The sequence below is a fragment of the Chiloscyllium plagiosum genome, chromosome 11 (genome assembly GCF_004010195.1).
Source record: "Chiloscyllium plagiosum isolate BGI_BamShark_2017 chromosome 11, ASM401019v2, whole genome shotgun sequence".
Lineage (NCBI taxonomy): Eukaryota > Metazoa > Chordata > Chondrichthyes > Orectolobiformes > Hemiscylliidae > Chiloscyllium > Chiloscyllium plagiosum.
Genome location: NC_057720.1, coordinates 30,473,987 through 30,488,205, shown reverse-complemented (window position 1 = coordinate 30,488,205; position 14,219 = coordinate 30,473,987). Strand labels below are relative to the sequence as shown.

General features: G+C 39.9%; 1 protein-coding gene across 2 annotated transcripts in view; it reads right to left on the bottom strand.

The window, feature by feature from the left end:
* bsnd (barttin CLCNK type accessory subunit beta) overlaps nt 1-9,912 on the bottom strand; it is an 18,358-nt gene extending 8,446 nt beyond the window's left edge. For both annotated transcript variants that reach the window (XM_043698999.1, XM_043698998.1), the window contains exons 1-2: nt 9,512-9,912; nt 2,142-2,245 (exon numbers count right to left, since the gene is read on the bottom strand). In XM_043698999.1, coding sequence (XP_043554934.1) covers nt 2,142-2,245; nt 9,512-9,688 — 281 coding nt within the window. In that variant the 5' untranslated portion in view covers nt 9,689-9,912. The remainder of the gene's footprint in view (nt 1-2,141; nt 2,246-9,511) is intronic.
* Between the last annotated feature and the right edge of the window lie 4,307 nt (nt 9,913-14,219).

Here is a 14,219-nt window from a genome sequence, read left to right as displayed (position 1 = left end):
TAAGGTGTAGGGAATGCTGGGTGACTAGAGAAATTGAGGGTTTGGTTCAGAAAAAGAAGGAAGCATATGTCTGATATAGACAGCAGAGTTCGAGTGAATCCTTAGAAGAGTATAAAGGCAGTAGGAGTAAACGTAAGAGGGAACTCAGGAGGCAAAAAGGGGACATGAGATAGCTTTGGCAAATAGGGTTAAAGAGGACAAAAGGATAACTAGGGAGCGAATAGGGCCCCTCAAAGATCAGCAAGGTGTCCTTTTTTTGGAGCCACAGGAGATGGAGGAGATGCTAAACAAGTACTTTGCATCAGTGTTTACTATGGAAAAGGATATGGAAGATATAGAATGTGGGGAAATAGATGTTGACACCTTGAAAGATTACAGAGGAGGAAGTTCTGGATGTCTTGAAACGCATAAAAGTGGAAAAATCCCCAGGACCTCATCAGGCGTCCCTTTGAACTTTGTGGGAAGCTAGGGAAGGGATTGCTGGGCCCATTGCTGAGATATTTATATTATTGATAGTTACAGGTAAGGTGCCAAAAGACTGGAGATTGGCTAACATGGTACTATTATTTAAGAAGGGTGGTAAGGACAAGCCAGGGACCTATAGACCAGTGAGCCTGACATTGGTGGTGGGCGAGTTGTTGGAGGGATCCTGAGGGACAGGATGTACATGTATTTGGAAAGACAAAGAGTGATTAGAGATAGACAACATAGCTTTGAACTTGGGAAATCATGTCTCATGAAGTTGATTAAGTTTTTTGAAAAAGTAACAAAGAGGATTGATGAGGGCAGAGCAGTGGACGTGATCTATATGGACTTCAGTAAGGCGTTCGACAAAGTTCCCCATTGGAGACTGATTAGCAAGGTTAGATCTCATAGAATACAGGGAGAAGTAGCCATTTGGATACAGAACTGGCTCTAAGGTAGAAGACAGAGGGTGGTGGTGGAGGGTTGTTTTTCAGACTGGAGGTCTGTGACCAGTGGAATGGGTCCTCTACTTTTCGTCATTTACATAAATGATTTGGATATGAACACAGGAGGTATAGTTATAAGTTAGCAGATGACATCAAAATTGGAGATGTAGTGGACAGCGAAGAAGGTTACCTCAAATAACAACGGGATCTTGATCAGAAGAGCCAATGGGCTGAGAAATGGCAGTTGGAGTTTCATTTAGATAAATGTGAGGTGCTGCATTTTGGGAAAGCAAATCTTAGCTGGACTTATACACTTAATGGGAAGGTCCTAGGGAGTGTTGCTGAACAAAGAGACCTTGGAGTGCAGGGTCATAGCTCCTTGAAAGTAGAGTCGCAGGTAGATAGGATAGTGAAGAAGGCATTTGATATGCTTTCCTTTGTGGTCAGAGCATTGAGTATACAAATTGGGAGGTTATGTTGCAGCTGTACAGGACATTATTTGGCCACTTTTGGAATATTGCGTGCAATTCTGGTCTCGTTCCTATTGGAAGGATGTTGTGAAGTTTGAAAGAGTTCAGAAAAGATTTACAAGAATGTGCTCAGGGTTGGAGAATTTTAGCTGTAGGGAGAGGCTGACTAGGTTGGGGCTGTTTTCCCTGGAGCGTCAGAGGCTGAGGGGTGACCTTATAGAGGTTTATAAAATCATGAGGGGCATGGATAGGGTAAATAGACAATGTCTTTTCCCTGGGGTGGGGGTGTCCAGAACTAGAGGGCATACGTTTAGGGTGAGAGGGACAAGATATAAGAGGGACCTAAGAGACAACTTTATCATGCAGAGGGTGTTGCCTATATGGCATGAGCTGCCCAAGGCAGCCATGGAGGCTAGTACAATTGCAACATTTAAAAGACATCTGGATGTGTATATGAATAGGAAGGGTTTGGAGGGATATGGGCCAAGTGCTAGCAAATGAGACTAGATTAGTTTGGACTATCTGGTCAGCATGGATAAGTTGGACCAAAGGGTCTGTTTCCATGCTGTACATCTCTATGACTATGACTCCTGCCCCTTGGAATGCTGCCTGACCTGCAGTGCCTTTTCAGCACCACACTCTCAGCTCATTTATACAAATTCTTGAATAATTTCAATAAGATCAGGACTGTGTAGAGAATTGCACATCTTACCACCTGAAACATTTCAACATTTATAACTCAAGATTTAGGATCAATTACCTTGACTTGAGAGGAACCTCACGCTCTGATATGGAGCCTGGAAGCTGCTGTTTTTCTGGAAATAGGTGCTCTGTTTCTGACTTGATAGGTGGAATATGGGTCGCCTATAAAAGAAGTCTGTCTATTAGAAAATTACATTTTAAAAATCCACTGTAAACTAATGTTGCCATTAAATGAGAAAACGTTCACCCTTTAGCTCACTATAGATGGAAAATTGTGCACATCAAATACATTCAACTTTTGAGAATATATATGACAATGTACAAGATTGAACTGACCTGTCCTGAACCAGTTAAACTTTCTTGTAACATATTAGCTCTGTGTAATGAGGGGAAAAGCTGAATCACTGGCGCATTCTACTGTTCTGGGAAACAATATTATCCAGCTCCCATTCCTGGGTGTCATGCTTCTCATTAACTACTTGACAAAAATGTTCTTCCTCCTGTACCACACATTGCTATGTTGACCTTGAGAAAGAAGGATGGAAGCTAGCAATTGGTGAACATTACCGTCTTGGGATTAAGAAGACAGAAATGAATGGAAAGTTGTGGTTTTGTGGTGCTTCTCAAGGATGACACAGATGTTTAAGCAGTGCCCTTGCACCAGTAAAGTATTGCCAATCTTGTCAGATCCCAGGGTGAGTTTAGTGCCTCTCTCAATCTACAGAGCTGTCTCCTTAAAGTGAGTGATGGTACCTAACATTGAGTGTCCAGTCTGTGGTAGGCGTTTGCATCATGTTGTTGATTGAATGAACAAAGTTAGGCTTTTGGTTAAGGAATGGGTATAAATTAATTTAGAGTTGTGTATGCAATTGCTGTGAGGGGAGCCACAGTACAAGATACTGATCTGTGATCCTTCTTACCCAAACAGCATTATGTAGGATTAGTCGTGTGTGTATTTCTGTAAAAGTATGAAGAAGGTTGCATATTGGTAGAAAAGAAAGAACTCTGCCCTGGTAAATAGTGGAATTTGAATTCAACAAAAAAAGTCTGGAATTAAGAGTCTACAGATGACCATAGATCATTGTCGATTGTTGGCAAAGCCTATCTGAATCACTAATGTTCTTCGGGAAAGGAAACTGCCATCCTTACCCAGTCTGGTCTACATATGACTCCAGACCCAGAGCAATGTGGTTGACTCTTAACTGCCCTCTGGGCACTTAGGATGGACAATAAATGCTGGCCCAGCCAGTGACATCCTCATCCCATGAATGAATAATAAAAACTCTACAATGTCTTAATCTGCCTGCATTATGGGTGAATTGGTGGAACTATTCTGCAGGATATTCTGCACCTGATTTTACTATTATTTCTGTATTTTGGATGAAAATACGATAGGATGGGATAACACATAACTTCTGGATATAAAGATGCAAAATGGAAATTTGGGTCCTGCTGTGTTGCAGAGACCATACTTGATGTGTTTACTCACTATGCCAAGGTCTAAAATGGAACTATGGGATAATAACCTTTCAGTTACACAAGATCATGTCATTTTTGGGGATGCTGCATTTAAAAGAGAACTATTGAGATCGGCTGTCATCAGCCGCCTTTGGGTTGAAAAGCTGCCCTGAGAAAGCTTTTCAATCCTAAAGTTGGAGTTCGTCACAGAACTAAGAGAAGGCAGTTGCAGTCAGACATATGGAAAGCCTGCAAGCCAAGATAAGTCTCTCTCTTTTTCACACCCTGTGAATAGACCAAAAAAGCCGACGTTTCAAGTACTGTAACCTGAAAAGTGGAACTTAGAACAGAAGCAAAGACCTAGGTCCAACTGACTTGACTGAGGATTTTCTACCATTCTACAGACACCAATATGATATCACTACCAATGGCCAAGAGAATGGTGTGAAAGTCATCTCATCCCACAGTTGTGGTTTGGACTCTTGATCCACAGAACTTGTTCTTTTTTTGCTGATGTTTTTCATCTATGATACTTCTGCAGAGCTGTCTACCTCGACTGTCGTAAATGTGAGCAAATGTGTACATTTTTTAAAAATTATTCACGGAAGTGGACAAACAATGCCAGCATTTATGGTCCACCTCCAGTTGACATTGAGAAGATAATGGTGGACAGACTATTTGAACCACTGCAGTCCTCTTGGTGAAGGTAGATTGACAATGCTTTTAGAAAGGGGGTTCTAGCAGTTTAACCCAGTGACACTGAAGGAATGATAACATTTTTTGTAGGTTCTTTCTTCTTACCTCCCCTCCTCAGGCTACATCGGTGATATCCGGGGTGAAGCCAGCAAGGAATCCTGTCCTCAAGGTGAAGCCAGTGCAGACTCCCAGCCTCGAGGTGAAGTTAGTGCAGACTCCCAGCCTCGAGGTGAAGTTAGTGCAGACACCCAGCCTCGAGGTGAAGTTGGTGCGGACTCTCAGCCTCAAGGATGAAGCCAGAGGGACTCCTGTCCTCGAGGTGAAGTCTGTCATAGCGTCATAGAGATGTACAGCATGGAAACAGACCCTTCAGTCCAAACCGTCCATGCTAACCAGATATCCCAACCCAATCTAGTCCCACCTGACAGCACCCAGCCCATATCCCTCCAAACCCTTCCTTTTCATATACCCTTCCAGATGCCTTTTAAATGTTGCAATTGTACCAGCATCCACCACTTCTATGGCAGCTCATTCCATACAAATACAACCCTCTGAATGAAAATGCTATCCCTTTAGTCCCTTTTATATCTTTCCCCTCTCACCCTAAACCTATGCCCTCTAGTTCTGGACTCCCCCACCCTAGGCAAAAGACTTTGTCTACTTATCCTATCCATGCTCTCATGATTTTACAAACCTCTATAAGGTCACCCCTCAGCCTCTGACGCTCCAGGGAAAACAGCCCCAGCCTATTCAGCCACTCTCGATAACTCAAATCCTCCAAGCTTGGCAACATTCTTGTAAATGTTTTCTGAACCCTTTCAAGTTTCACAACATCCTTCCAATAAGAAGGAGACCAGAATTGCACGCAATATTCCAACAGTGGCTGAACTAATGTCCTATACAGTCACAACATGACCTCCCAATTCCTGTACTCAATACTCAGACCAATAAAGGAAAGCATACCAAACGCCTTCTTCACTATCCTATCTACCTGTGACTCCACTTTCAAGGAGGTATGAACCTGCACTCCAAGCTCTCTTTGTTCAGCAAAAATCCCCAGGACCTTACTATTAAGTGCAGAAGTCCTGCTAAGATTTGCTTTCCCAAAATGCAGCACCTCACACTGACCTAAATTAAACTCCATCTGCCACTTCTCAGCCCATTGCGGACTCCTGTCCTTGAGGTGAAGCCAGTGCAGACGCCCAGCCTTGAAGTGAAGCCAGTGTGGACTCCTGTCCTCAAGGTGAAGCCAGTGCGGACTCCCAGCCTTGAGGATGAAGCTAGCTCAGATTCCCAGCTTTGAGGTGGATCCAGAGTGGCCTCCTGGCCTCGACAGCCTTGAGGTGAAGCCCCGCGCGGTCTGCCGGCAAGGACCCGTCTGCTCCATATTCCCTGCTTGGAAGGACTGTAAATTCTGAACTTTTATGCCTTTATTCATCTAATGTATTCCTAAGATTTTGTACCTATAAAACGTTCGTACCTAAGGTGGCATGAAGGTTTGTAATACTGGACATTTTATTTCTTTATGTTTCTAAGTTATTCATAAGAATCTGTACCTAGGTATCTTTGTACCTAAGATGGCGCCATAGGCATTGACTTTGTAAACTTTAAATGTACTCATGCGGGTACATGTGACAATGAAGACAATTTGAATTCGAATTCTAAAGTCAGGAAGGTGAGTGACTTGGAGGAGAATCTACCAGTGAAGGTAATCCTATGGATCTGCTGCTTTTGTCTTTGTAGGTGGAATGGTTGTGGGTTTAGAATATACTGTATGAGCAGCCAGAGTGAATTTCTGCTTTGGATTTTGTAGATGGTACAAACTGCTGCTCCTGAGTGTCAGTGGTGAAGGAAATAAACTTTGGTGGATGTGGACACCTTTTCTGCTTCCACAACTCGTTCAGACAGGGAATTCCAGATTCCCACCAACTTCTGGATGGAAAGATATTTTTTTCTCACCTTTTGAGCTTTTAGCTTTCTTATTGATGTTTGTTACAAGGTTATGATTATGTCTTGAGCTAAGTATACTTTTCCCTGACAACAAAACCAAGTGTCAGTGAGCAGGTTATTCCTTTATAAGTGCTGCTTAATAGCACTGTTGATAGCCCCTTCCCTCCCCTTGCTGATGATTGAAGATAGACTGTAATTGGCCAAGTTGGATTTGTCTTGCTTTTAGTGCACTTCACATACTTTGGAAAGTGTCAAGTAGATGCCAATCTTGTGGCAGTAATGATGAGGAAAGGTCAACAGAGTAGCAAGCGGAACCCAGCTGAATAATCAATGTAGGTACTAAAGACCTTTAGCATATCCTGAATTCTATAACACCTTGGGGTTAAATTAAACTTTGAACTATTTGGCCAGAACTTTAATGAATTAATTGTCTCATTAAGAATGACTATTTGTAGAAATGTCATTCAATGCAATTTGCTTTGATCCCTTTTCAATGATGTGTCTTGATTTTATTCTGTTTACAAAGCAAACTGCTTTTCTGTTGTTTATGCTCCATATCATTACTGAATAACAGTGGCTTTTTCATATGTCAATTATTCCTTAAACTGGTATTTACCTTAACTATTGAAAAATATGAGATTCATCTTGTATCATGTGTGCTTGGTTCTAATGTCACATATTAATGTCACTAATGCATTATACTTGCCACAGTGATAATCATTTTTCACATCGCCCAAAATTACAACTTGTTTTTGTTGTAGTATGATAATAAACCTTACTATTTACTCTTACTGCTGTTTATACTTCCCTGTGATTTACCATGGAGTATCTTGCATCTTCACTGAACCAAATAACTGTCATAATATTGTATCCCTGCACTGGGAATTTTCTACTAATATATTCATCAGCTCATATTTCTTCATTCAATTAATTCAACAGGTAACTATCCTGCAAGCAACAGCTTCTTCTCCCACTAATGATAACTTATTACAGAATGTAGCAATCACATTTTTCAGACTAACATGCATGAACTATTTCTATAGCACCCCTGATATATTGAAAAATGTTTTTACTAAGTTAATTACTCTTTGCATTGAGCATCTTACACATGGAAAAAATGAATTACTATTTGAATATACACTGAGACTTTGCAGTTAATTTTGAAAAATACAGGATGTGGGGCTTATGTAGTTTTGTAATATTGGCCTTATAAGTTTGCGTCACTGTGGCTTAGTTTGACTTTTGTTACAATGACTCTCATTCCCTATTAAAAGTGGTAACTGTCTGCCAAAATGTAGCAAGTTAAAAGTTTCCTTAAATTCTGAACCTCTGATGCATAGGAGATACTATGTCAAATTTTGGTGCTTCCCATAAATGTGACAATTATCATCCGCTCCACACAAACTTAGTGCAAAGGATGGACGCAGCCATATTGGGGACTGCCACCATCGTGCTGACTACAGCAGGTAGCTCCTCCAGGTGGAATGCTGTTACAAATGTCGGTGACTGTTAAGACCAGCCCTCGTTGGACTCTGTGCAAAGCAAGTTATTTTAGCAGTGGGGGAGTGCCAACAGCTGTACACTGATGTTCATTAAAGCATTGAGTTCGTCGACAGGAAACATGATCAAAATCTTATTTTTTTAGATTAGATTACTTACAGATTAGATTACTTACAGATTACTTACAGTGTGGAAACAGGCCCTTCGGCCCAACAAGTCCACACCGACCCGCCGAAGCGCAACCCACCCATACCCCTACCTTTACCCCTTTAACCTAACACTACGGGCAATTTAGCATGGCCAATTCACCTGACCCGCACATCTTTGGACTGTGGGAGGAAACCGGAGCACCCGGAGGAAACCCACGCAGACACGGGGAGAATGTGCAAACTCCACACAGTCAGTCGCCTGAGTCGGGAATTGAACCCGGGTCTACAGGCGCTGTGAGGCAGCAGTGCTAACCACTGGGCCACCGTGCCTGATTATTTTGTATCAGATAGCCACTTAAAAAGCACCTTTGAAGGGGCAAAATTTGGAAACGTGCACTTTCCCTGCTCCCTTCACCACCACCCAGTGTCCAATTGAAAATTTGGGACTGTCGCAGAGACTTCAGCATCTTGACACAACCTCCAGGAATTTGAGTTACCAAGGCTTGACCCTGTGACCCTTTGAAAATCTTGATTCTTGATTTGATATTGTTCCCCTCTACTGTAATTAATATCGAGAGTTGTAATGGTAATACTTGTTCTGACTCTCTCCAGAAATTGCAATCCTATTTCTTGGAAAAAGAAGAGTTCTAATTTGCTTCAGTAATGGTGTTGCATTTCTTTCTTCTCTGCCGTAGGGAGTCAGTCTTTTAATTGTTTTTCTGTTCTCTCCCTTCTCAGCCGCCAGAACTTGATGTAGTGTTCTTACATCAACGCTTGCAGCAAAAACATCTGGAATATATTAGCATTATTACAACTAATCATAAGTATCGCTATGTTTGATTTTGCAAGATCACTAAATACAGATAAGAAAGGCCACATTTGGACCATCCATTCCAGAATACTTAATACCTCCGCTGGAGCAGTTAAACTACAGTGTCATTTCATAAGAATTTATCTGACTTACACACAGTAGCTTTGACTATATTGTGCAACATTGTATTAGTTTATTGTTGTTTATTGTTTTGATAAGGATTAGGAGTCAAGAGTCATACTTAACGCAGGATGTTTTGTTGCATTGACAATGCGAACAAATGTAAGTTGTGACAGTGTATGGTGTAAAACATGTTTTTGTTCAAATCAAAACAAAGCAGTTAGTTCCCACTTGTTTTGTTCAGAAACTGGAAATTTGACGACTTCTTTCAGGGTTCCTCACAAAATATTTTCAGTTAACTTTGCCGTCCTAAGAGAAAGGCTGGGTTAAATGAGGCACCATTTTAACAATAGGATTACATAACTGTCCCTGTTATTATTGTAAGCAACTCTGTGAAAGATCTGAGAGTAGTTTTAAGAGCTTAATCTTTACAAGGAACCATAAATGCTGGCCTCGTTTTTATTCTGACTAAACAATGAGAAGCATTTTTTATGGATTCCCCCCCTCAGCACCAAAAACAATAGTGTCAACAAAATTGATTGCCATTTAACAGGAGTCAAATAAACACCTTACTTTCACTATTTCCTGATTGTTTCTGTCTTTTGGCCCATTCTTTCTGTATCTGTTCTCAATAGTTTTCTCTCCAACATTTATCGTCTCTTGTGATGAAAATACTTCTGCCCCTTTCTGTTCATTCCCCTAAAAACTTGCCACTGTCTGGAAAGGATTATTTAATTCCCATACCTTAGAATAGCACTGACAAATGCTCCAGACAATCCCCACGACGATCATCAGAATCCCGATGGAAAAGAAGGTTGCATAGACCCCAGGCTTATCCACATTCATTATGAACATTCCAACTATGATCAAAAAGAATCCCAGAACAATGAGGCCATAGCGAAATGTCTTATCTTCTGCCATCACCAGCTGACCAGTTGGTGCACTTTCAGGGGAACATGTACCTTTTTCTTACATGCGCAGGTAAACCAGTTTCACTTCGAATTTAAGATCACATAGTATGATATGTCTTGCTCCAATTTCATCAGTAGGCAGCACTGTAGCTTTTACCTCCTTTAAATCTGTTGGTCTACTAGTTTAGATTAAACACAGCTCAGTCCTGCTCAGGTTTTTTCCAGTTAGCTCCAATGAACACAAACAACTTCATAAACTCACGTATCACTGGACTTTTATAGCCGTTAGCTATAACCTTCCCTCCAGGCATTCAGGCATCAGGAATGTACAGTATTCAATAACTCTCCATATTGCAATAACAAAGATAAAATGGCAGCACTGAAATTAATACATCCTTGTTTAACCATAAACAGATTTATGAATTTAGTTGTATTTAAAGAAAAGACGATATCTTGTATTTTATGGGCATTTTCTTTACTGAAGTAATTAAAAGGTAAAATGGACATCATGTTCAGAGTTACAGGAATGTAAGTAACTTTTGAAGTCTCGATCAGCTATTTGTATTCAAAATATTTAACCTTTCAAACTCTGGGTAATTTTAATCTGCATATACTTGCCTGCTGAATAATTTGCATGCAAAATTATAACTCACCAAGACCTTGTCTGATTTACTGTTAATTTTTGATACTTTAATAATTGGAATGCCAATAATGTGCTATTGCACAATCCGTTGAATTTGTTCACCCTTTGTCCTATATTCCATTACCACTTATTTATAATGATAATAAAGCTGCCTCCTGTTTATCAGTCCATCTCACAGCCCTTAAGAGCTGTAGCTGGGAACAACAGGTGACTTATAAAGCTTTTCTGTATTTAAATAAACTCGAGTGAGGAGGTCATGGATTTAAGCTGCACTCCAGAAACCTGAACATATTATTTAGTTTGAATTTTTGGAATCCTGTGCCAGCAGATGTACCATCCATAAGATGAAACATTAAACCCAGAGCTCATCCCTGTTGTGGTATGAGCAGTGGTTTTCTTCCAATACCCTGGCCAAAATTTGTTTCTTAACTATCATCACTCAAACATCCCGAGCAGTTTATTCTGTCACTGTTTACCAGATAGTGTCATACACAATCTAATTCCCTATATTACCAAAGTGCTACACTTCAAAAGTCTTAATTGGCTGGGATACACTTTGGAATTTGTGAGGTAAAGCAAACTGTTGCGTATATATATATATATGGAAGTTTTTACTTTCTTAAAGGTCTACTACATTTATTACAATATTGAAGCAATTCAATACAGAGGAACCTCAATTATTTGAATGCCACGGGCAGGGAATATTTTGTCGGATAATCAAGTGTTTGGACAATCGAATGCCAGATAACACAGTTTAGCTGAGCATCCGGACCATGTGATCTTGCCAGATAATCCCAAATTCGGATAATCGAATGCCAGATAATTGAAGTTCCTCTGTACATTGATTATAAAATATAAAAATAAATCATAAAATTTTGTATTTTGTATCTCCTACAGTGATGTTTTAGTTATGTTACTGGATTAATAATCCAGAGAACTGAACTAAAATGGCAACATTGAAACTAATCCATAGAAAGTGAGTTCAAATCACACCATGGCATTTTTGGTAATGTGAGCTCAATTTAGAAACAGCTGAAAATAATGAATGGTGCCATTAAAAATGACCGTGAAATATAAATTATCATTAAATTTTTAACTATTTCTCTTTAATCTACTGTTCTGACCCATTCTGTCCAATTTAAACCCATGTTTAAGGTGGTTAACTCCCCTCTGAGGTCAACCAAGTCAGTCATACCAAACCACTAACTGGACAGCTAGACAGATGGGCAATAAACATTGGGTTAGCCCAAGTCTGAAAATTGAGAAAAAGACTGTTCTGCTCCCTTCCACTGACTGTCAGATACATTCTGACATGCCTCACCTCTCATGTTCCATTTTCTTGGTTGTGTTTCGTCAAAGCAATTCTTTTGCGTTTGCTGAGTCTCCTGGTGAGATTGTGATCTTTGTTCTCCAGCCTGCATGGACTCTGCATTTCCAGTTTTCTTTTGCTTTTTGTCTTTGTGCACAGAAGCAACGTTACTCTAGGATACATAATGACAATGAAAGGCTCCTATAAAATGATAGTTTATGTCCATACTAAAACCACAGGGCCTGCAGTTTTACATGTGTTTTTAACTGCTGTGGATGCTAGAATATCACCACTTCTTTAAAAGGGGTTATATGTTAGTCTTTTTAATTGAGGGCTTTAAGAATTACAGTGACTGTTAGCCCTGAATTTTTTTTTCAGGTCTGCATTTTGAGATATGCCAGCCAAAAAGTTATAATTAAATAGCTGACCTTTAATATCCTGACCTCTCCCTAATTCCATGTTCATTCATACTTTAAATGCAGGTGAGGTTCTGTTTCACCAATTAAAGGATGCCTGTTTCTGATGGGGGGAGGGGGGTGGAGAAAATGTCAACAAAGCACATTAAATTACAAGGATTTCTTTATCACGTCATTCCACTTTCATTTTAAGAATATGCTGTCAAGCTGCTTTTGGAGAAAAAAATCCAATAAAAGCTCTGTAGGCTCATCTGAAACACCAGTACAGTCCTCTTTCAGATTAGACAATTGGTTACAAGATGAATGACTCTAAATATCGTGCAGAAATTATCAATAGATATGCTGCACTGTGCCAGCAAACCCGGTGTTTTGTCATTAAGAAGTTGTACTACCTCCTAAAGTTTGATAAAATAGAAAACCTCAGTAAAACTTTATAATGTGATTCATTCAGAATACAGTTACATATTCTGCCATGTCCTAGTTCTGTAGTACTTGAAATGGTTCCCATGATTGCTAATTAAGCAGCAGGATTGTGATGATACTATGGCTATAAGAGATGTATTTTGTTTTTTTTTTAAGAAAGGTTTTAGGATAGAGGTTCCGAGCAGCAAGTGATGAGTGTTGCTGTTTCTTTTATTTCAGGTGTTGAATCATTGGTTTGAATAGGGTGTGCCTTGTGAGTAATGGCTCTTCAAGTTGCTAAGAGTTTCCTGGGGGTGCAAAACATCACTTTGGGAGTTTTACAAATAAGTCAGCAAGGTAAACAAGTTGGAGTTGGGGTTGCCTGTGTCTATGAGGAAAGGAGAGATAATTGTGGCAATTGCATAGCATTTATAATTGTCAAGAATGCCATTGGAATCTTTGGAAATTGTTAAAGTTTAATTGAAAATGAAGTAGATTGAGTTAGATGCAAAAGAATGAGAAAGAGAAAAAAAGTGAAACAATTTGCAATACGATTAAAAGCAGAGGAAAAGAGAAAGGAAAGGAAGGCCCTGGTAGAAGAAAAGGAGAAAGGAAGAGAAGGAAGGGGCAAAGAGAGTGGGAGAAGAGAGGAAGGTATACTGTAGCTTCCAAATCCAGTTTCAAAGTCCCAGCAACTACTACTGAAAAACTTAAACTCAAAGCCCTGGCTCTGGGGGAGCTTGAGCCCCACCCATTCAGCCAGCTCCTATTATTCCAACTACAGTGCTGACCCGGGAATCCGAACACCCTATTGTTTGAACAAATTGGAATCCGAACAATTATTTCGAGAACATTTTGCCCTAAAATCCAAACACATTTTAAGAATCCGAACACCACGTACTGTTCAGGTCGCACATTGTTTGTTCAGTTTGTCCTGGGAATTAGTCGTGAAAGCATCTCTCATGTGTCCATCACTAGTTTACCTCATGTTTTCACCTTGATTTGTGCTTTTTTTAAAAATTATCACCCTTGTGCATTCACCATGGCACCCAAGAAGAGCAGTGAAGCAAGTAAGAGGAAGTCCGTGAGAACGACAATTGAGTCTCCTGTGCTCTATTTACTCCAATTGAGACAAACATCAAATATTTGATATTTAGGTCATTTACTCATCTTATTTTACCTTAACCACGTGCACTTGCAGCTAAAAGTGTCTTGAAAATGTTTTTATTTTGGGTCCAGAAACGGATTAATTCACTTTCCATTTTTTCTTATTGGGAAAATAGTTTCGGAATCTGAACTTTTCGCAATTGGAGCAGACTTCTGGAACGAATTAAAGTCGGATTCCGAGGCACCACAAGCTGTTTAATTTATTGGATTCAAATAGACAGCTTGCAACCTCTGTCTTAAAACCACTCTTCAAATATAAAGGTCAAAATGCACTTCTTAAAGCCATAGTATCATCACAGGATACTTTTGTATCAGTGACCTTCCCTCAAAGCAGGCACCCTCACAGTTTGTAAAATTTTGTCATTCTGCTTTTTTAAAGAATAACTTAATTTTCATTCAAACTATAGATGATAACAGGATGCAGAGCAAACAAAGTTGTTGTGATGACATAGTTGAGTTAATCATAGATTTTCCATTTTATTCCATTTCTGTGGAGGATGATTACTAGGCAAATTTACTTTTAGCTAAACATAGGTTGGCAGAAAATTGCATGATTTGGTTGGGTGGTGTTTTACACATGAACACTGTACTTGCCTGCCATTGA